The following is a 22,896-nucleotide window of genomic DNA, read 5'->3' as shown; positions in this document are numbered from 1 at the left end:
ACATTTGCAGAGGGGGGCAATTTAGGAAATTCCAAAATTTGTGAGGGCCGGATGGACAAATCAGCTAAAGGAAATTAAAATATACTAAGGTACATAATATGAAATAAAATAAGGTACATTATTCTTTTATTATTAGTTCAACACATTCAACTTGCTCAAAAGAAGTTACCAGTCTGTCTATTCTACGTTGTCTCTCCACTGAGCCCTCTTGGTATTGCGCAGAAATAGACGAATGTTTTGTAGTAAAATGTCTCTTCATGTTATATTCTTTGGCCACAGCCACTGATTCGTTGCACAGTAAATACACAGGTCTATCGGTCCCTCGCTTGCTTGCCGTAGTTGGCACAGTAAATAAGTACTTCTCCGTCCATTCACTCTGAAATTTAAGATTTTCTCTGTCAACTTTGCGGTTTGGCTTGGACAACGCCATGTTGCATCGCAGATGCATGCGTCATAGGCAGCGTGAGAACATCGAATCAGTGAGAATGAGTGTTTGTCACCATGGAGACGACCTGATCCACTCTAGAATCTTTGCCTGTACTCTTGTCTGTGCGCCGTGGCAGATTTGTAGAATTTTTTATTTTTATTTTTTTAATCTGCCGCAGGCCAGAATAAATTTCAATCGGGCCAAATTTGCCCCCGGGCCGCTATTTGAATAGGCTTGGTATATAGCATGTTATAGGAACTTACTTTTCATTTTGGTTGTTGAATTACGTTCTATAATCCTCATGTGAAGTTCAGTTGTCCACTCTGCTCTACCTTCTGGGTGTGGAACATTGGTGTTGTGCATTGGGTCTCTGCAAGATCACTCCACAGACACTTTGCCTAGATATAGACCTACACCTAGACCTCTGGCAAGCAGGAGAGTCATTACTGGAGAAGCAGAGCTAAAACTAATTTGTCCGACGTGGTGCGTGCGTGCGTGCGTGCGGATCCATTTAATTGACTGAGCATCACACAACACCTACTGTGATCAGCATGTGATTGGATCACAAGAGCACTGGGGGCTTCTGAGAGACTTCATAGGATTAGAGACCTGTGACCCTACAGTGTGCGCACACACACACACACACACACACACACACCCTCTCTCTTTCGCTCACACACATGCACACTCTCTCCCTCTTTCTCTCTCTCTCTGTCTCTTTCACACACGCACACTCTCTCTCACACACACACATACACACCCTCTCTCTCTCTCGCTCACACACATGCACACTCTCACACTCTCTCCCTCTCTCTCTCTCTTTCACACATAACACACACTCTCTCTCACACACAAACACACACTCTCACTCTCTCTCACACACACACACACACACACACACACACACACACACACCCTCTCTCTCGCTCACACACATGCACACTCTCACACTCTCTCCCTCTCTCTCTCTCTGTCTTTCACACACACACACACACTCTCTCTCACACACAAACACACACTCTCTCTCTCACACACACACACACACACACATTTGCTCGCTCACTTGCTAAGACATACACACACACACACACTCACACAGGCATCTGAACTACAAATCCACCACATACACCCCTTAATTCTTTGCTCATTCTGCTGTGTGATATAATTGTCTTTTTTCACCTGTCGTCTCCCACCTCTAACTCCCTCTGGTGGTCGTCTGTGTTCATTGCAGGAACTTGCCCTTATCTATTGCCATATCGATGCCCATAGTCACTGTGATCTACATCCTGACCAACGTGGCCTACTACACAGTATTGCCAATGAACGCCATCCTGGACAGTGATGCCGTGGCCGTGGTGAGTAGTTTAAAGCAGTGGTTCTTAACTGGCTTTGGGACCCACAATTTCCCATGTTCATAAAGTCACGACCATATATATATATATATATATATATATATATATATATATATATATATATATATATATATATATATATATATATATATATATATATATATATATATATATATATATATATTTTAGCAAGCCAATGGATATGGTGAGCTACATAATAAGACAAGCAAAGTGCCTGTAGGCCTACTTGTTTAGAACATGCGGATGTTTGGCATTAGCCTACATTTGTGAAGTCTTCAACTCTTGATGTCACCTTTCAAAGTACTCGACAGGTATGACTTTGACAGGGGTGCCTTGTTTCCATGTGGCATTTTAGTTTTGATGGTTTCATGCTCTCATGTACCAGCCATCTACTGCACACCACACAATGGGGTTTCTGTCCTATTTTGTCCTCAGTTTAAGTGAATCCATATCCGAGCCTACTGTAGGGTACTTCAAATATTCAGAGGAGCCTAGCAGCCTACTTGAGTTTACCACTAAAATGATGTCTAACATGACTTGTCATATAAACATTGTCTATGTCCATGGCAATGACTGATATGTAGGCTATGAATAAAGTTTATCAAAATAAAGGTCCAACATTAGATCTGATAAGGCAGCATTTTAAATTGCCGATTTTTTTATTTATTTTTAACTACAAGCTGTGCGACCCACCCAGAACGGCTCTGCGACCCACTTTTGGGTCCCGACCCACCAGTTAAGAAACACTGGTTTAAAGCGATACCATAGAAGAATCGATATTTAGGTCCCTTGGTGTCAGTATTCAACAACATTTAGTGCTAAGACAGTACCCAGTTCACCAAAAAACGACTAAATGAGTCATGATGCTACCTGATCAACAAGGTTACATTGCAATATCAAATGCTCCAGGCATGCACTGGCAACGTCAGAGATTGTACTCTCCGAATTGTAAGTCAATTATAATTGTAGCATCAGAATGAGTTTGAAGCCGTTGCTTTAAGACAAAAGAATTAGCATTGTGCTGCTTTAACATGTTTATCCAGGTTGTGGAATCCTATGGAATAGAGACAGTACATATACTAATAGCACTTTAAACCAAGGGCGTAGGTTTGGTCTGAGCTTTGGTGGGGACACTACCCACTACCCCCAAAAAAAAAAGGGCACTCAACTCTTTCACCAGCCACTATAGATATATAATTATGTGCTACTGTCCAACTACTATCCATGATTGAAATGTGTTACTGTCCAACTTGATCTAACTATACTGTGTAGCCTACATAATCTGATTTTAATATGTAGGCCTACAGATATGCAGGCTATATTTAACATTTAACATTTATTTTCTATTTGGTCTGTTATGAAATCATGCATTGACCCATTTAAGCACAGCTCAGTTTTAAGAAACTTAAATACATGCATGCTTAGCATTTTGTGAAAAGAAATCATTAAGGCTACATTGACAAACTCTTAACCGTGAGCTGCCTATATATTCTCTGATTCTAATATTTACAGATATCTAGGCGATGTAATCACAGCTCAGTTTTGAGAAATGCTTAAAGCCGAAAGACAATGTTGAATTTTGCTACAATTTATTTCAAAACCGGATTACTCTGGAACAGCTAACTATACAGGAATGCATTACACTTCTGTGTTCGGTAAAGTCTGCTGTTTATTCTGATATATGGTTTGTCATGTGTTGCGTGAAGAGTGTGTAGGTCTATGATATTCCACCGAGACGAATGGATGTGGAGATGGGCGCAGAGAATAATTATTACATCTCTTTTTCTCGCGAACTGTGTATCACAGCAAATAGTGGCTAGCCAGCACCGTTTAAAAGCTGAGAAAAGGCTCTTTCATGTGACACATGTGTGATGAGTAACCTACTTCTCGAGGAGTTCAACAGAGAAGAATGGGTGAATTTGGACGCACTTCATATGCCTTGTAGTGAAGTGAAGCTGAAGCGCTGCAGGAGATTGCGGCTGACTGCCGCTGGTGTTATTATACGTAGGTAACTTCAAATCAGCGCGATTTACCCTTATTGCCTTCTGCACATTACAAGATCTGTATGAGATGATCCGCAGCACTGAAGTGAGAAATGATTTATCTCTTTGTGTAGCGCATGTGAGCGTTTTTTTCCCCATTTCAACCTGAATGTTGGTGGGGACATTTCAGTCTAATTTGACATTGGTGTGGACACGCAAATCTACGCCCCTGCTTTAAACTGTTTAAACTGAACAGAATAACTGCATGTCCAGATCAGTCTTCGTTAAAACGTATCATGGTTGACAAAAGCTGCATCTGGGTGCTACTCAGTTAAAGGGACACCAGGCAAGCCTGATGCTTTTTCTCTACGAAACTCCCCCTCGCTCGGTCTGAAGCTCTTTTCCTTTTCTTTGCATCTTCCATCAAGGGTTTTCGCTGCTTCTTCGCCGGCTCTGCCGTTTGCAACAATCGCCAGCGTTTAGTTAGCCTACCTCTGTGCTGTGGATGCAGGATGTAAACTGATCCTGCTTCGGTCGGCGGGTACGATACACTGAACTTGCAAGCGGGATATTCTTCCTACAGACAGTAGGGGCGGGCGAGAGAGCCTTCATTCGCCCTGTAATGAGTAATTTAACCATACCGACTTACGAAGAATTAACACGAAAACGTTGCCTGGTGTCCCTTTAAGTAGTTATCTGTCGTCTCGCCTTTGATGTTTTGGGTCTCTGGCATGTGATTTATTTTGCTAATAATATTTTAATAATAATATTTTGCAATTTTTATTTCTCATACTAAAAGTGTAGTCGAGACACATAAGCCCATTTAAACAAAAGCCTTTTTTAATTTAATACAAAGCCTTTTTTAAAAAGTACACTTTTTTTATGAATTGTGAAATTAGTCAAAAAGTCAAACCTACTCTGGTAATGTGTTTTACTCCACTTATATAACAAGTTGCGCTGTGTTGTGTTATGGGGCGTGTTTTACAGACGTTTGCAGATCGTGTGTTTGGGGTCATGAACTGGACCATCCCTCTGGCCGTAGCCCTGTCCTGTTTCGGGGGACTCAACGCCTCCATCCTCGCCGCCTCCAGGTAAGCATCATCACACCTAAGAAGCACACCTGTAACAGGTAGGCTACACCAGGTAAGCATCATCACAGTTAAGAAGCACACCTGTAACAGGTGGCTACACCAGGCATGTAACTGTAGCGTTCGAGGAGCGTAAAAATAGTTTTAGGGGACTGGTCTAATTTTTTTTGAGTGTACGCTTCGCTATCAAGTCTGGTGTAGCCAGTTGTAGCTAATTGCTGCAGCATACGCTCCGCGAACGGTATGGTTACGGTCAGTTACGTCCCTGGTGTTACCTTCTTGTAAGAGATGCTTCAACGTGACAAAGGTAGACATATGGCCCTAATTTAAGTGATTGCAGAAGTGCAAATTCTAAAGTGTAACAGGAGCTAATTTAATCAAAAATCTATTTCCTAATTTAATATAATGGGCTTGCAGATGTTGATGGGTCGGCTTAATACTCGCTCCCAAATGCCACGCGATAGCTGAACTTTATGCAGGGGACACGTAGCCAGTTGCCTACTACAACTTTGCACTTTGCCAGTCACTTAAATTAGGACCAAGTAGATATACTGCCGAGGATGGCCTGGACAGCACATTGGGTACCTGTGTGTTTGCATCCCTGTGTATGTTATACATGGTATGAATGCATTTTGCATTGTATTGCGTGTGTGTGTGCGTGTGTGTGGTCCTGTAGGTTGTTCTTCGTGGGCTCCAGGGAGGGCCATTTGCCAGAGTACCTGTGCATGATTCACGTCCATCGATACACCCCCATCCCAGCTCTCCTCTTCAACGTCAGTCACCTCATTCAATCTGTGCTCTATGTGTGTGTGTGTATGTGTGTGAGTGTGTGAGTGTTTCATGCAAAAGTGTTTTTAATTTCCTCCCATTCATCAGTTTAAGTGTTTTTGATTGAGATTAGTGTTGAGTTAGAGTGCAGGATTATCCACTCATGCGATTGACCTTCATATCACTGTGCATTATTGCATATGCAGATTCATTTCCCAAACATTGTTTAGCCTATGAATTAGCTTGTATTTATTTCACTGATGCCACACAATGCTTGATTATCTGCTGTAATCTACAGCTCTTTGCAAACAGGCAGGGGCAGCCGTGGCCTACTGGTTAGTGTTTCGGACTTGTAACCGGAGGGTTGGCGGTTCGAATCCTGACCAGTAGGAACGGCTGAAGTGCCCTTGAGCAAGGCACCTAACCCCTCACTGCTCCCCGAAATTGTTGTAGCAGGCAGCTCACTGTGCCGGATTAGTGTGTGCTTCACCTCACTGTGTGTTCACTGTGTGCTGAGTGTGTTTCACTAATTCACGGATTGGGATAAATGCAGAGACCAAATTTCCCTCACGGGATCAAAAGAGTATATATACTTATACTTACTTAAACAGGCGCCCACTGCTGTTCACTCTGTTTTCATGTCATCAGGCTGTGACTGCAGCAATTAAGAGACCTCAGTCATCTCAAAAGTGTTTATCTTCATCGGTGTCTCTGAAGTGTGTGTATTTGACTGTGGGGAGGGATCCATGGTGCTTGTGTGTGTGTGTGTGTGTGTGTGTGTGTCTGTGTCTGTGTGTGTATTTGACTGTACTGTTGGCCTGCAGGGTGCCATGGCGTTGGTATACCTGTGTGTGGAGGACATCTTCAGGCTCATTAACTACTACAGCTTCAGCTACTGGTTCTTTGTGGGGCTGTCCATCTTGGGGCAGCTCTACCTGCGCTGGAAACAACCGGACAGGCCTCGGCCGCTCAAGGTAATCACAACAATCACAATCACATATATACACATATATATATATATATATAAGAGCAACAGGAAGTGTGTGGGAGAGCGAGACGGATTGAGTTGGGAAATGACCGCAGGTCAGATTGAGTTTGGGAAATGACCGCGGGTCAGATTGAGTTTGGGAAATGACCGCAGGTCAGATTCAAATGTGCGTCTCTGTGGGCACTTGGACCCAAATGTGGTCATCAATCATCAATCACAAGAATCAATCATATATTTGTATTTTTTTCTTTTGCTTTATTCAGATAGGGCAGTGAAGAGTGAGAGAAGAGAGAGATAAGGTGGGATTGGGAAATGACCGCAGGTCAGGCTGAGTTTGGGAAATGACCGCAGGTCAGGTTGAGTTTGGGAAATGACCGCAGGTCAGGCTGAGTTTGGGAAATGACCGCAGGTCAGGTTGAGTTTGGGAAATGACTGCAGGTCAGGCTGAGTTTAGGAAATGTCTGCGGGTCTGATTGGAGCCCAGGTCTCTGTGGGAACCTGGACATGAATGTGGTACTAATGCTGCATTCGCTTGCACCACAGCGCCCCCACAATCATCACTCAATCGGAAGGTTGGTCGCTACGCCAACGGGGAGCTACAAAAGAAAATATATATAAAATAGTTTGTAGGCAAGCGCTAGTGATTTGAATTAGAATTTTGAATCACATACAAACATCTTCATAGGATGTTAGAATAACTAGTGATGGGCAAATGAAGCTTTGGTGAACGACTGAACCACAGCAGTGTGAACCTAGCGACACTAGCTGAAAAGCAAAAAAGATGGCCGCCACACATACATTTTTCAACATAAAAGTCCTTAGCAAACCAATATTTTTGGTTACATAGACTGGTTTGGGTAAGGACTTAAAGGATGTTGAAAAATCTACATGTGGCAGCAATATTGGATTTTTTCATTAGTGTTGCTAGCTTCACACTGCTGTGGTTTAGTGGTTCACCAAAGCTTCATTTGCCCATCACTAAGAATAACAATAAAAGTATCAATTGATAGTAATAAGTAATAACTTAATAGCCTGGTAAACCAAACTCATTGACTAAGTCAATAGTCTGGTCCCTCATGATGGGAAAACCTTTCCAAGACCGATGGAAACATTAGTGAACTATGGCATTCCAGACTAACCTGACCCTAGCCAGATGAATTTCGTTCCGCTTAGCTCCATTGAGAGTGATTTCTGCAACCGACTTTATGGTTCAGCCAATCAGGACGCAGGGCGGGAGTTTCATAGATGTGACATAGCGTAGAAGCGACTGTGAGACTGTTATTAGCGTCCACGGGTTGGCCGATGTGAGTGGTTGAAGTAGCACGTCAATAGATGACGGACAAGTGACTTATTCAATCATATGCAAGCATTTTTTGATTAGGCCCAGCCTTCTGAAGCAACACTTCAATGGATTGGTCCCAGATGGATGAGTGGAGCTAGGCGGAGCGAAATTCATCTGGCTAGGGTCAGGTTAATTCCAGACTAGTATCTCCCTGAAAGGAGATCTAGGTGGGTGTGGCCAGGCTAATAACGTAATGCTAATTTTGGGGCAGCCGTGGCCTACTGGTTAGCGCTTCGGACTTGTAACCGGAGGGTTGCCAGTTAGAACCCCGACCAGTAGGCACGGCTGAAGTGCCCTTGAGCAAGGCCTAACCCCTCACTGCTCCCCGAGCGTCGCTGTTGTTGCAGGCAGCTCACTGCGCCGGGATTAGTGTGTGCTTCACCTCACTGTGTGTTCACTGTGTGCTGAGTGTGTTTCACTAATTCACGGATTGGGTTAAATGCAGAGACCAAATTTCCCTCACGGGATCAAAAGAGTATATATACTTATACTTAACAACAATAATATCAGTAGCAATTGCCATAACAATGAAAGGGATGCCATGTGTTCTCTCTGTGTTGTGACCCTCGTCCAGCTGAGTCTGGCCTTCCCTATTATCTTCTGCATGTGCACGGTCTTCCTGGTGGTCGTGCCCCTCTACAGTGACACCATCAACTCCCTAATTGGCATTGGCATCGCCCTATCAGGAGTTCCTGTCTACTTCCTCTGCATCTATACTCCCGGCCACAAGCGGCCTCTGTGGCTGCGCAAGGCTATTGGTACGAATCAGCTGGGGATTTTGTGCTTCTATTTATCAATCAGTGATATCTGATGCACTTACATTTATCTTCATTTCAGTATGCAGTGTTTTTAAAAAAAAAAAAAAAAAAGCAGATGTACTGTCTCAGTCATATATGAATCTCAGTTGGAAGCTAAATGATTTTTATTTCTCTTTTGGTCGCTCCCTTCTCACATGCCTTTTCTCTCCCCAACACACACACACACACACACACTTTTGTATTTCCCTTCTCCTCATCCATAGCTTCCTCGGGCCTCCTGATTCAGAAGGTGTGCTATTCCGTCCTGACGGAGATGGACACAGACGAGCCAAAGATGGACTGAGCCTGAGGCTCAACACGTCTGCGCAGGACCTAGGAGTGTTTATCCTAACCTCTCAGACTGGGTCGCCATTGGACAACCACCACCATACTACACTCCACCGTGCAACACTCCACACAAACATCCAATCACAAACTCTTTTGCTTCACGGCCATGCAACATTCCACTTGCACAACCAATCACAAACTCTTTCGGGTCAATGGCCAAGCAGCAATCCAGCCAATCGGATACTAAGGACACCTGAGAGGCAGAATGATGCATCATGGGACCAGCGTAGAGATACTTCCCGATTCAGTGTATACCATATAAAGGCATTCCAAGGCATGTTATATTTAATTATTTTTCAGAGTTAACTATAAATGGGATGACATATTGAAATGACTATATTGATGGATACAGTATTTGGGCAAATGGTAGTATGTATAGCACTAGTATGAATACCTGTGTAAGGTATGAGAAAAAACCAAGGTGGGCATTATTAAATATTATAAACCAAAACATTTGTACAATTCACATTATTTAAGTCTTCGGTTTTGCCAATGGCTCCAGAGGCTTTTCATTAGTGAGAATTGATATATAAATTAGGGCTGCAACAAACTATTATTTTTTTATAGACCCTTTCAACAAGGTAAACAAAAACAATGCTTGAACGTTCTATTTGGGCCCCAATCTACTTCCTCTGCATTAAGATAACATATGGAATGTTAAAAAGGAAGTCTTGTGGGGCCAACTATGATGCTGATAATGAAACTCTCTTGAAAGGGTCCATAGTCGATTAATCTGATTATTTCTTGCTTAATCAATTAGCTGTTTGATTGCAGACATTTTTTCAACATTTTATCAGTGTTTTTCACATGCCATGATGTGTAGATCACACAAACCACACAACCAATTACCAAAATAGTTGGTGATTAATCGATTAGTTGACAACTATTAAATTAATCAATTAATATAAATATAATATAAATGTCAACATATTTCATAGCCACATAAAAAAGAAACGACCTCTAATGACAAGCTGAGGTTTAATGTGAGTTTACTTTATGAGACTTGTTTGCTTTGGCACATCTCACAACCCTTAGTCCCATTAAGTGAACACTTTCTCTGTGTATGTTGAAGTCACTATGTAGGTTATTTCTACCATTATGTCGTGCTACTTCAACATGAGGAAAATCATCAAACATTCTTTGCCTGCATGTCAAGAAGTGCGCTTTGTACAAACCACCAGTTCAAAAGAGTTGGGGCATCCGATGTTCTTTATTGATAATAATAACTGTGCAACATGACCCCCCCCCCCACTCCCCCAACACATCCTCTTATCACACTTTAATCAAATAAATATATACACAGTGGAGAAGGTATTCCACAAGCCTGTCACCCATCATCAAATCACATCCTTCCAAGCTTACGTGTAAGCCTCCAGTCAACCAATCATCTCTTTCCAAACCCAACTATGACCCTCCCTTCAGCCTATCGTTTCCTCCCAAGGCCGCTTCTTTCCAGGCTTGCTGCCGGCGGCCGACTTCGACGAGGTTGATGCAGGCGCCGTCTGCTGCAAAGGATTGTGGGTGAATGTCTGTCTTAGTGGTCCTGTGGCAGAGGAGGATTATGGGAACAGGAGTTAATCACCCACAGAAACCATTATCTCACTAGCAGCACTAACTCCAAATTAGTAACTGCTATGATTAGTGAAGATTTTCTGTATGTCCAAAACTACGAGTTACCATGTCCAGGTGCATGAGTAAGAGTCTTCTTCTCCAGCATGTGTGTGTGTGTGTCACCTTTAGCAGTGATGTCCAGGTGTGTGAATGTGGGTCACCTTTAACAGCAGTGTCAAAGTGTGTGCGCGTGTGAGAGAGTGTCACCTTTAGAAGTGATGTCCAAGTGTGTGTGAAAGGGTGTGCATAACATTTACAAGCAGTGTCGAGGGGTGGGGGTGGGTGTGTGTGTGTGTGTGAGCGTTTCACCTTTAGCGGCGATGTCCAGGTGCCCCTTTATCCTCTTCTCCCTCTCCTCCAGTTGCTGAGCAACCTGAGCGTTCTTCCAGCCTGGGGGACAAACAAGAGCGAACACAACAGGGGTCAGCTCAAGAGCGAACACACACACACCTGGGGTCCACTCAAGAGCGAACACACACCTGGGGTTCACTCAAGAGAAAACACACACCCGGGGTCCGCTCAAGAGCGAACACACACAGTGGTGCGTTGAACACAACGTTGTTTGCGCAAGCGTTCTGAGAAGGCCATCGTTTTCTTTCTTTTTGAAATGTATTCCAAGCCAGAGGTTAATATAGGTTTAATTGTTCAACTTTTCATTCTGATCTTTCGTCTGTAAATGTCTTAAGGTAGACATGATGTGCTCACTGCTTTTTTAATATGGCTGATTTTGTACACACGTCGATACTGATAGGATGGAACCCACCAACAAGAGATAACTACCTGGGGCCTGTACTACGAAGGGAGCTTAACCTACCCAGATGTAACCCAGGGTTACTTTGTTAAACCAGGGTTGACAAAACCTGGTTATCTTAAGTGGTGTTAATCGGTACTATGACACTGATTATGAAGTTGATTTGTTGAGCCGGGGTTAACCTCATTAGAGTTTGTGCGCATTCACATAAAAGGGGCGGGTTGCAGCGCAAGTCACCACTTTCAATGATGACGCGATCATCTTATTTTATTTTTTCAAATACGTCGGCAGTGAACAAAGCAAGGCTGTTGGCAACGTATTGCAGATCGGGTAGCCTAAATGCCTAAAAGTAAAGTTTTAGATAGATAGATAGATAGATACTTTATTGATCCCCAGGGGAAGTTCTATTTATTCCCACATGTTCTTCAAATATGTGTTATGGAGGATTAGTAGCTTGCGGAATGTCTGATGAGTTGAAATAATTAAATAGCCTATTTTGAGTTCATAGAAAGGCCTACAGATGCAACCCAATTCAGAAGTGGGCATATAGATTACAGTAATAAAGATAATTGAATGTTTAAGTAGCCCTCATTGACTGATTTAGTGTATGCCTAATCCTGTGAACATTTCAGATGCAACACCATTGCCAAACGCACATGGCAGCAGGTGAAAATGAAACACAAAAACATTATTCAGAATAGTAGGTTCATATAGTTATAGCTTGCATTAATATTTCTTAATTATGAAAACATGTACAGTGTAGGCCTAGCTTATAGCCTTCACTTGGCATGACATTCAATTCAACAAGTTTGTTAAAATTGTGATTTTAATTTATTAGGCCTGCTGTAGGCTATGTCCGATTTATTTTAGGCTATTCTTGCTCAGATTTTCAGCATACTGTAGGCCTATGTCCGATTTATTTTCGGACATACAGTATTCTTGCATCACCGATGGAATACATGAATGTCCACGTCACGGGCATTGCTATGAGACGCCTTTCCTAGATCATCTGACAAAGATAACGAATTCCCTTGCCTGACAATATATATCTTCATAGAGAATATCGTCCGGGTAGGCTATATATATTTTCTGGCGGTCTCTAAAACCCCTCGCCCTGCGAAGAGAGTCCCTCACGATTTGCGCTCCAAGGTCTAGATCATCCAGGTACGCCGACGTCTCGGGAGAAATTGTTAGTGGAGGGGTGGTACTTATAAAGGGTGTGGTTAACGGAAACCTCGGGTTAACCAAGAACATAACCTGGTCGGAGCAGGTTTGAGATGCAGCGTAAATTGGCATGGCAGCATACCTCGGTTAAAACCTATCCACCTTTCGTAGTACGGGTTAATCGGGAAGTTACGCCACACGTGATCAAGTTACTCTCGAAGTTACCCAGATAAGCCAGTAACCCCGCTTCGTAGTACAGGCCCCTAAAAAGCCTGTTGCCCATCGTCACACACTCTTGCGACCAAACATGTCTTTCTATCAGGAACAAAATGCAGTAGCAAAACATTTTTTGATGATTGATTGATTTTGAACTTCGAACTTTGAAGCTCTGAACAAGTCATTACAGGGCAGCCGTGGCCTACTGGTTAGCTCTTCTGACTTGTAACCGGAGGGTTCTCGGTTCGAACCCCGACCAGTAGGCAAGGCACCTAACCCCTAACTGCTCTCCGAGTGCCGCTGTTGTTGCAGGCAGCTCACTGCGCCGGGATTAGTGTGTGCTTCACCTCACTGTGTGTTCACTGTGTGCTGATGCATAAATGCAGAGACCAAATTTCCCTCGCATGATCGAAAGAGTATATATACTTATACTATAACATAAAATGGTAACACTGACCGAAAGAGGAGGAAATTATCAGTCGTTTTCTGGATAATAAGCGCCCTCTAATGGTCAAGTTCAACACTGCATTCAATATTCATAAGATGTTTCATTCATTCATCTGTTGTTCCTCGTTGGTGGAACACACTGCCAGTTCCTACAAGGGCAGGGACATCCTTTTCCACTTTCAAAAAACTCCTGAAGACCCAGCTCTTTAGAGAACATCTCCTCTCATAGCAACACTTACAACAAGTCTTACTGATCCTAGCACTCACCAGCCGTTTTAAACTGACAAGTAACTGTTAAAAACAGCACTCACCGACGACTTATTCTTACTGTACTCTAATGTTTTTTAAACTGTCCTAAAATTGTGAGAATTGTTCTAAAACTTACTGTTTACCATGTTGTTAGTCGCTTTGGTTAAAAAGCGTCAGCCAAATGTAATGTAATAAGACACACTGCCCCAGTGCCCTACTAAAACCACATGACTGGGCAGCCAATCCCCTCATCATACTCTAAGCTCTCAGCCAATCAGATGTTTTGATACAGCCTGGGTGGTCCAATTTCATCACAACTCACTCTACTCTCAGCCAACCACAAGCTGTAATATATACCAGCGAGAGGCCCACCACTGCGCCCAACACACACACACACACACACACACACACACACACACACAGACCTTTCTTAATGCTGTCGATGAAGCCGTCCTGTTGGGGCATGGCAGAGGGCGGGTGGACGATCCTCTCGGGGATGCGAAACTTGTCCCGCACCGCCGGAATCTTCAGCAGGGCCACCTGGCCCAACGAGAACAGGTTGGACGTCATCCAGTACGTAAACACCGCCTGCAGGTGGAGCCAGAGAGCAGGAAGGGTTGGTGAATAGACTTAAGCTGTTTTCACATATAGTCCCTTTTTTTAAAAGAACCAAACTCTGTCCACTAAAAAGGGACCAAAACAATTCTATTCACATTGTGAGTTCATTTTAAAGAGGACTCAGATCTCCTTCTGGTGCACTTCAGCTCTGATGGGGCCTCAGTTTTCTTCATGTTCACACTATACCTTCTCTGCAAGTCTCAGACCTGCTTTGCATTATGGGCAATGTAGTTGCTCTGGGTTAGTTACATATGTATGTATTTTCATCATCATTCATGATCAGGTTGAAATAATTATCATAACCCATCAGGGCTTTGAACCAGATTTTTTTTCCCAATTGGTTCGTTCCGAACAGAAACAGTATTTTAATGTTTCCGGTTCAACCCTAAAATTGACGTTCCTGAACCGGTTAGAACAAAAAAATAAAGTTCCCGAACCGGTTAATATTGTTCCATGTCAGCTGCGGGACATACAAATAAGTAGGCTGATCATTAGGACTTTAAAATTCTGTTGTTAGTCTACATCGTTTTCCTTAACCGGTTACCATTATTTTAGATAAACGATTCTGTTCCGGAACATAAAAAATGTAAAGTTTCTGGTTTCGTTTCTGTTCCTAAGAAAACATCAAAAGTTTCTGGTTTTCATTTTCGTTCTGTGAACCGGTTTAAAGCCTTCTAACCCATAGTTGGTGTGATGATTTTGTTTCATAAATACATCTTCTGAAATATATTACAGGCCTAAAATATTTTCAGAATGAATTCTGATCTGAAGTTATCGCAAAGATCCTCTTGAACTGTCAGCCAACACACCAGCCAATCACACTTTCGAAGGTGGGCCCGCCCCACCTGGTTACTGTTGCTATGTCCAACTTAGCTCACGTCCAAAATGACAAGTGAACAGCAGCCCATTAACTGCGCTGCTCAGTCTCTTGTATGTTTGCCACATGCAAGAACAGTTCGCCAGAGATAATAAGCTAGCAGATCATGAAACATGGTGAGCAATATGTAATCCAAAGTTTGCTGATTTCTATATGGTTATTACCAATAGCTTGGATGAAAAGATATTCAGCCTAACGTTAGAACACATTTGTTTGGCTGTAGCCTACTAGCCAAATTACAAATGTCCGTAGGCCTATCATGAGCCTAATGATAACAGGAAAAAATAGGCTAGCCTGTAAAATGTGAAAGAGAACCCAGGGTGATTGAGGTGTTCATAATGCAGAGATAAGTGAACCGCGCCGAGACTACCTCCCGAAGTGGTCTCAGTTCGGTTCGCGTTAAAGGGGTCTGAGTTCGTTTGCCATCTTCACATAATGCACAAAAAATGCTGAGTCATCGATCTGAGTTCGTTTAGAAGGCTGAAAGGGACCAATCGTGAAAACACCCTTAGAATAGAGGGCTCGGTGGAGTTCACAATGTACACAGCAGGGAATTAAAGGGGGGGGTTACACACGTGTAGGCACAGGTGGGAACAGTTGATGATCGGTTGGGCAACTTTATGGGCAAGAAGAAAGAAGAGGAGAGAAAGCAGAGAGGAGAAGAAGAGAGGAGAGGAGTAAAGGATGAGATGCTACAAATAGGAGAATAGGAGAGGAGAAGAGTAAAGGATGAGAGGCTACAGAGAGGAGAAGAGCAGAGGAGATGCAGAGTTGAGGAGACAAAAGAGGCTGAACACAGAGAAGAAAAGGAGAGAGAGAAGAGAGAAGAGAGGAGAGAGAGAAGAGAGGAGGGGAGAAAATGGGAGAGAGGAGAGAAGAGAGGAGAGGAAAGAAGAGAGAAAAGAGGAGAGGAGAGGAGAGCGGAAATGAAGTCACATACCAAGAGGAAGTGAGGTCACCTACCGTGGGGAAGTTAATTGTGAGAGGCAGGATGACAAATGGCATGACTCTCAGTACGGTCTTCATGGCTTTGAGGTTGGGGTTGTCCACACCAGACTCTGCCCCTAGCTATGGAGGGAGAGAAAGGGAGTGAGAGAGAGAGAGAGGGAGAGAAAGAAAGAGAGGGATGATACAGAGGAGAGGGAAGGATAAAGACAAAGAGAGAGTAGATCCAATGTGAAACAGTGAACAATGATTTTGTATGTTCCATCTTGTAGGTGTGGATTTAGGACAAGATTGCTGTTTTTTAATATGCAAGATCTTATTTTCTCATACTTCTGATCCCCCAAACACACTCTCAGACTTACTATACACTTATTCTATCTGTTGCCTATGGCACTTTTGGTAGACTAGAATAAGGTACTTTATGTTTACAGTTTACCGTTATACTAACGTACTGTAGCTTGACTGTTCTTCAATTATATTGGATAAAAGCCCTCTGGCAGGTCAATGAATGACCAGTTCAGTCAGGATACTCTGAGTGACGCAGTTAATTGGTTTCAGCGAGAACCAATCAGCACTAGCTCCAAAACGCAGCCTTTGTTTTAAATTTCTATGGCCTCATGTACACTCACACAGCTCCTGCGCCATAGCGGTCATATCTTGCTCCCTTCCCCTCCCCAACTCCACATGTCTACATCTGTTTGGGACAGGGGGGTCTCCCAAGTCCACCTGTCTACATCTGCTAGGGGGGGTCTTGCATTCTTTGATTTCTATGTCTGTTTTATTTAGTTGTATTCTTTTATGCAGCGGCAGCAGTTACGCAGCGTCACCACTAGGTTGGTGCAGCTGCTTCTAACAAGCAAACCAAGCATATTACCTAGTACTCGCATCAATACAATTCTTAAACTTATTCTGAGAGTTCCCTGTCTGGAATGTAAATAAATATAAGGTGTGTTGTCAGCTTAATGCCCAGAGCCTCACCTCCAGGATGGCAAACATGGTGCCCGTGACGGCTATCGGGAGAATGTAGTAGGGATCAGACATGGTCAGGTCGGTAAACCACAATGTCCCACCGGTTGTCAGGCTGGGAACTGGGAGGTAGGACATCTTCCGAAGTGCGATGAAGAAGGACACAAACACGGGCATCTAGGAGATCAATCCAAACACAGTCACTATGGTTACCGTACTACAGTATGGCAGCAACCGCACAAACGCTTGCCAGGACACCATATATTGCTCATTGGTTTTTGAGGGAGATTCCAGTGATTAATAAAGTTACATTGATTTGTAAATTCATCAAAAAGTCTTAAAGATGATCATCAGCAATACATTTGGTATCCACGCTTTGCTTCTGTTTGGGGTTTTATTATTGTGAGGAGGCCAAAATTACATCTGGACATGCAAATAGATCAGGAAGAGTTGTTGAGTTGTAGAGGTGTGTGTGTGTGTGTGTGTGTGTGTGTGTGTGTGTGTGTGGGTGGGTGGGGGGGGTGGGTGTGTGTTGAACATAACACTTTTCTAACCTGTACTAGAGGCACCAGGAATCCCCTGAGGGGATTGATGTCATTCTTCTTCTGGAAGAGCATCAGGTCGGAGTATGCCTTAGCAACTGCAATATGATTACATGAGAAAAACACAAACATCAACCAATAAGTCAATCAATCAATCAATCAATCAATCAATCAATCAATCAATCAATCAATCAATCAATCGCACTCACATAGCACAATGTGAGAGTATGACTTAATAACAGCAACACAATTAAAAGAGAAAAACAAACATCAGTATTTTTTTAATCACATACTGTAGACACACATATTACACAAGACTCCAACTTAGCAGTGGCAGATATCCACCTACATTCCTAAATGAATACAATGATTAAGGAATAACAGGCACAACAAACGATCTGATGTGATGTATGGAGTTTATCTGAGCAGTTGAACTTCAGTTCCAGAACACAGGCCGCTGGAGATGTGCCTAGGCTCAAACTAAGACAGGACTCTAGAACTGAACCAAAGTCCATATAGACAAGCCACCCCCCACTCGGCGGCCATCTTGGTAACGGACTTTGGGCAGTTATTGGGCAGCTGTTTTCCTATTCAAGTAAATGGGGAGGCATAGAGAAGGGCCGGGATATGTGTAGACAACGGCCATATTGGCGTTACAAACTGACCTCATGCTTTTTTATGGAAGATTCTTTGAGTGCTGTGTCTCCTCATTAGAAAGTCTCTGACTGAACTCAGGAGGGGGCAGCCGTGGCCTACTGGTTAGTGCTTCGGACTTGTAACCGGAGGGGTTGCCGGTCCGAACCCCGACCAGTAGGCACGGCTAAAGTGCCCTTGAGCAAGGCACCTAACCTCACTGCTCCCCGAACGCCGCTGTTGTTGCAGGCAGCTTACTGTGCCAGGATTAGTGTGTGCTTCACCTCATTGTGTGCTCACTGTGTTTCAATAATATATATATATATATATATATATATATATATATATATATATAAAGTGGAACTAAAGTTGGTAAGAGAAGGAAAAAGGTGCTTACAGTCAAACTTGTTTCCACTCTGCTTGGCCTCATTCATGCGGTTGGTGAGTTTGGTCATGTCTGGCATCACGTTGTTGAGCTTGGCAGCCTCTCTCTGGCCCTTGACGATGACCGGGAACACGGCACAGCGAGCGATCACCGTGCCTAAGGGTGGAAGACAACACAAGACACAGGGCATAAAGCTACAGTTTTGTGCCTGCGGTAATCATAAACTTTCAAAGTCGTTGTTGTATATAATTATCTTTTTTTTTCCAGACAGCCAGGTCCAGTGTCTGAGAACGTTAAGCCACGCATTTAACCACTTATATCATATGGAGCATCTCATCACAGCATCATCCATTAAAATCTGCTACTTCACCAAACCAGGGTTAGACGTCACGTAACACAGTATATGACAAACAGACAAAGCATACACTACAGTATTTAACGAGAATGCATGCCCTTTACTTACACATTAATTACAGAAGTCTAAACCCACAGATAAAAACAAGCTTCATAGTGTATTGAGGGTTAACCACACTTTAGAAACTTAGAGCTGCGACTGTAACCTGTGTTGTGTTGAGACTGTGTAGCTCAGCCCTGCACTCACCTGGACTCAAAACTACAACTTGCAGCACCTCGGCTTGGGATTTAAGCCAAAGTCCTTTTAGGCAAGTCCCTCCACTCAGCGGCCATATTGCAACGCTTTTTGGGTACTTATCGGGCATCTATTTCAGCAGAAATGCGCTTGTGCAAGGCTTCACAACACCAACCTTGCTCCAGCGGCAAGATCGCAACACATGATTGGCAGGATGTATTCACAACACACCACATGATTGGCTGGGATATGTGTAGACAACTGCCATATTGGCGTTACAAACTAACCCCATGCATTTCTATGGAGGACTTTTTGAGTGCTGTGTCTCCTCATTAGAAAATCTCTGGATGAGCGCGTTAGCAAGTGAGCTAAACTCCCGGGGTGCCAGCATCACTTACTCGCATGCCTCTTAAGGCATTGGGAGGGAGGTTTACACAACGTACATACCACACAGCTATGGACCAGCTGGCTACCGTTACACCACGCTCACCTAAAACGATGGCCCCCCACCAGGGCAGCCCCAGGTCCATGTGCATGTACTCCAGCAGGTTCTGGACCAGTCCCACCGGCGTGTAGCTGCCCAATCCGAGCTCTGCCAGTCGGACTTCAGCTCCCGCCCCCTGGAGAACGTCCGCGACCGTGGGGGCAACCTCAGCCAGCTGCTCAGTGATTGGCTGGGCGATGACAGGGGATGGGTCAACAACTGCTGCAGCTGTGGTGTCTGGGATGGCGACCGGAACATCAGCTGATGTCTGAGAGGTAGAGATGCAGATGTTTTGTTAGATGTTAAATATTCGTAACGCATAGAGGGCTGAGCAACTGAATAATAAAAAAAGGCTCATTAAAATGGAATAGAGATAGAAGTATGCAATACTTGTACATTTGGTGGAGTTGGGATAGATACTGTTTGCACTGGGTCAGCAGGAGTCTGGAAACAACGAGATGAAACACTTAAACAACTTTTAAGTTCACTAATATTTAGCAGATTATTTTTATCCAAACCAAAACAGTTAATGCTGCGCGACTACACCCTCAAATGTAAAAACTTTAACTAATCTTTAACGTTTTTGCCCATTCATGATACATTACAGACTTATATGTTACAGAAAACATGCGCATGGTACAGCATGAACGGAATGGTAAATGGATAAAAAGGCTCGTCCTTAGGAGCAGACATGGTATCTGGTGAGTTAGAGCATACTATGAAGTGCGCACATCCAAAAATGTTTCAGCAGGTGCCAAATCAAAAAGGGCATACAAGTGAAAAAGTGAAAAAGACTTGCACACTGCCTTTGAACGACTCAACTTTTAATAGAAAAAAGACACAACGTTTCGATCTTCTTCAGGCATCTTCAAAAGATTGTAAGATCGAAACGTTGTGTCTTTTTTCTATTAAAAGTTAAGTCGTTCAAAGGCAGTGTGCAAGTCTTTTTCACTTTTTCATCTGGTGAGTTAAACCATACCTGTGTGCTGTTGTGTCTGACTGACAGCGAGCTAACCAATAGCAGTTGTCCATTCCGGTGTTGCCCAAGGATCGCTTTGACCAGAGGACTCCTGCTTCCTCTATAGGTGTGTAGATGAGACGTCTGTATCGAAGTCTGAGAACGACAAGACGCACTAATTAACTAGCTGCTATGTGCTGTAATTATGACATCGCTACAATGCTACATGTTATCTGCCTGACATGCACATGGACATCTAGCCGTCAGCTAAGACGCAACCAGGATTAGGCCGAGACAAATGCATAGTTTAAAGTTCTTTTGCTGGCCATCACACAAACGAGCAAATGGAAAGACATCTTCAGACATGGCAAGATTTCCATGCTAGTTAAGTTAACTTAGCTAGTTATATGTAGCTGGCTAGTGTTAGCCCCGGTGTCAAAGTCATAGCTGGTCAATGTGCTAAGCCACATTCCTACAGCAACATAAACGACTGCCCCAACCAAAATAAATCACCGCTACAAAACTACAAAACGACTTAACAAACCTCGCCCCGTGTCGCCAGGAGAGGAAAGGTGGCAATGCTGCCGATGCTTGTCTGTCTTAAGAAACATGTTGTCAGACAACTCTGTGCCACCTTTCCCCTGACCGCTGCCATGTTGCAAAACACGCATTAGACAGACGTGAGTACGGATAGTCTGTATGGTCAAACAGTATGAAGAAGCGTTTCAAACTTCAATTGAACTTCAGTTCGTTCGTTCAGCTCATTCGTTCACAATTTTAATTTAATACATTGACCTAGAGTCTTACAATTGAAATCTTCAGAAAAGTATATTGAACTGTGATGACAAAATATTCCTTTACAACTTGTTTTTCAAAATGCGATATGTCAAAGTAGCCTGTCGTGACTTTTATTATGACAGATAATTATGCATTTCATGACTCGGAAGTGTATCTTTGACACTCACCCTCAGATTTCAGATTTCCCTCTGAAACTACTGAAGACAGAGGCCGACGGTTTCAATAGCTTGTTTTGTCTCATACTGAAGTTGTTTTGAATAAATAACTGTGCGGTGTTGTGCCAACCATGTCGGATACATGGAGCAACATCCAGGCGCATAAAAAGCAGCTGGACTCTCTACGAGAGCGATTGCAAAGAAGACGGAAGGATACAACTCAGCTCGCAGGTAAAAGAGTGAGCACTTACAGTATCCTGCACCTGTGAACCACTTGCACTTCGTGTCATTTTTTCATCTTCTTTAATGTCGATCCTCGACTTTGTCATTGTCATTGATCTTAAAGACCTAACTGAACTAAATGGTTAACATTATGTGTCAATCAAGGAAAGGGTACAATTGTAACAGCAATCATACGTGTGCTTGATAACACGAAGGAAAGAGTTCCATCAAGCTGGCTGTCAGTGGATTGTTATTTACATGCGTTGATGTGTAGTTCTATGTAGTTACATTCAATTCTAACTTCGCGCTAGAAGCGTTTACGTAGCCATGTTTTTACCGTGACCATTGGTTTTTCAAAATCCCTTTGTGAAATCACGAAATGGTTAAGATCTCATGATTATGTGTGTGATATCTAATATTCAGAGGCGTTGGGTACTGATGCGACGGCGGCTCGGAGCGACAGTCCGGGACCAACCGCCCAGTGCACCTCGAAGGCCGAGGAAGAGGAGCGACCTCCGGACCCCGAGCTAGAGCAGAAATTGCTGGGTTATCTCTCCGAACTGTCCTCGCTACCAGTGGACTCTCTTGCCATCACCGATTACCTTAGCACGGTAAGTAGGCTCTAGAGGGTGTAATGCACAGAGATTACTTAGATAAAAAGAAGAAGAACTTTGTGTAGGCTGACTGAGAGCACGCTGAATTGACTTAAGCCAGTACTTTCCTTTTAATGCAGTTTATCATGCATTGTATTGTTCAATGACTGAACCCCCGTAGGCCGAGGCACCAGTATCCCATGGCAACATCCAGAGTCTCCTCCTCAAGTTCTCTGCCCAGGAGCTCATCGAGGTGCATCAGGGCTTCACCGCCCTCGATTTCCTCAACCGACAGAGGAGCCAAGCTGGCACCTCCTCCGCCGCTACCTCCTCTTCATCCTCTTCCTCCGCTTCCACCTCTTCCTCAACCCCCTCCACCATCGTCTCCTCTGTGGACTATACCAAGCTGTGCGCCATGCGGGGGGCCCTGTCTCAAAAGACGGCCACCAAGAGGAAAGGGGACGACATCGTCCCGCCAAAGCGTCCGCCTGGCCCCGCCCCTTCTTCGCAGACGCCGGCGGTGGTGACGGCCCACGTGCCAGGGCCGTCTGATTGGAAGGCGGGGGGCGGAGGGGGCGGT

General features: G+C 43.7%; 4 protein-coding genes across 7 annotated transcripts in view; 2 read left to right on the top strand and 2 right to left on the bottom strand.

Moving 5' to 3' along the window:
• LOC125289843 (Y+L amino acid transporter 2-like) overlaps positions 1 to 9,564 on the top strand; it is a 54,305-nt gene extending 44,741 nt beyond the window's left edge. For all 3 annotated transcript variants that reach the window (XM_048236923.1, XM_048236922.1, XM_048236924.1), the window contains exons 5-10: positions 1,659 to 1,782; positions 4,770 to 4,873; positions 5,547 to 5,643; positions 6,463 to 6,612; positions 8,543 to 8,726; positions 8,990 to 9,564. In XM_048236923.1, the coding sequence (XP_048092880.1) occupies positions 1,659 to 1,782; positions 4,770 to 4,873; positions 5,547 to 5,643; positions 6,463 to 6,612; positions 8,543 to 8,726; positions 8,990 to 9,069 (739 nt within the window). In that variant the 3' untranslated portion in view covers positions 9,070 to 9,564. The remainder of the gene's footprint in view (positions 1 to 1,658; positions 1,783 to 4,769; positions 4,874 to 5,546; positions 5,644 to 6,462; positions 6,613 to 8,542; positions 8,727 to 8,989) is intronic.
• The window catches only part of LOC125289319 (macrophage mannose receptor 1-like), a 578,909-nt gene that overhangs the window by 481,921 nt on the left and 74,092 nt on the right, over positions 1 to 22,896 (bottom strand). The gene's annotated exons all lie outside the window — the stretch shown is intronic.
• Positions 10,305 to 21,225, bottom strand: oxa1l (OXA1L mitochondrial inner membrane protein). 2 transcript variants are annotated; one of them, XM_048236934.1, is made up of 11 exons: positions 21,093 to 21,225; positions 20,570 to 20,704; positions 19,981 to 20,034; positions 19,597 to 19,858; positions 18,530 to 18,673; positions 17,512 to 17,597; positions 16,970 to 17,134; positions 16,010 to 16,114; positions 13,977 to 14,139; positions 11,034 to 11,114; positions 10,305 to 10,656 (listed from the first exon to the last, which is right to left on the bottom strand). In XM_048236934.1, the coding sequence occupies exons 1-11, from the start codon at positions 21,201 to 21,203 to the stop codon at positions 10,532 to 10,534; spliced, it is 1,431 nt and encodes a 476-aa protein (XP_048092891.1). In that variant the 5' UTR covers positions 21,204 to 21,225; the 3' UTR covers positions 10,305 to 10,531. The 2 variants fall into 2 exon arrangements, with proteins under 2 accessions (XP_048092891.1, XP_048092892.1); XM_048236935.1 differs by having other exon boundaries at positions 19,987 to 20,034.
• mettl3 (methyltransferase like 3) overlaps positions 21,493 to 22,896 on the top strand; it is an 8,126-nt gene continuing 6,722 nt past the window's right edge. The window contains exons 1-3 of the mRNA XM_048236933.1: positions 21,493 to 21,732; positions 22,147 to 22,334; positions 22,498 to 22,896. The exon at positions 22,498 to 22,896 is cut by the window's right edge and continues 105 nt beyond it. Coding sequence (XP_048092890.1) covers positions 21,633 to 21,732; positions 22,147 to 22,334; positions 22,498 to 22,896 — 687 coding nt within the window. The 5' untranslated portion in view covers positions 21,493 to 21,632. The remainder of the gene's footprint in view (positions 21,733 to 22,146; positions 22,335 to 22,497) is intronic.

The sequence above is a fragment of the Alosa alosa genome, chromosome 24, assembly GCF_017589495.1.
Source record: "Alosa alosa isolate M-15738 ecotype Scorff River chromosome 24, AALO_Geno_1.1, whole genome shotgun sequence".
Lineage (NCBI taxonomy): Eukaryota > Metazoa > Chordata > Actinopteri > Clupeiformes > Clupeidae > Alosa > Alosa alosa.
The sequence above is the reverse complement of the archived record's forward strand: the minus strand, read 5'-3'. Positions and strand labels throughout refer to the sequence as shown.

What these genes read in the sequence shown, in the direction of transcription:
- oxa1l (XM_048236934.1), bottom strand. Translation starts at nt 21,203, where the DNA reads ATGGCAGCGGTCAGGGGAAAGGTGGCACAGAGTTGTCTGACAACATGT. An exon ending in CAACTCCACCAAATGTACAA is followed by an intron (nt 19,859 to 19,980) that starts GTATTGCATACT and finishes TCTACCTCTCAG; the next exon opens with ACATCAGCTGATGTTCCGGT. An exon ending in CCATGTTTGCCATCCTGGAG is followed by an intron (nt 16,115 to 16,969) that starts GTGAGGCTCTGG and finishes CTCCCTCCATAG; the next exon opens with CTAGGGGCAGAGTCTGGTGT.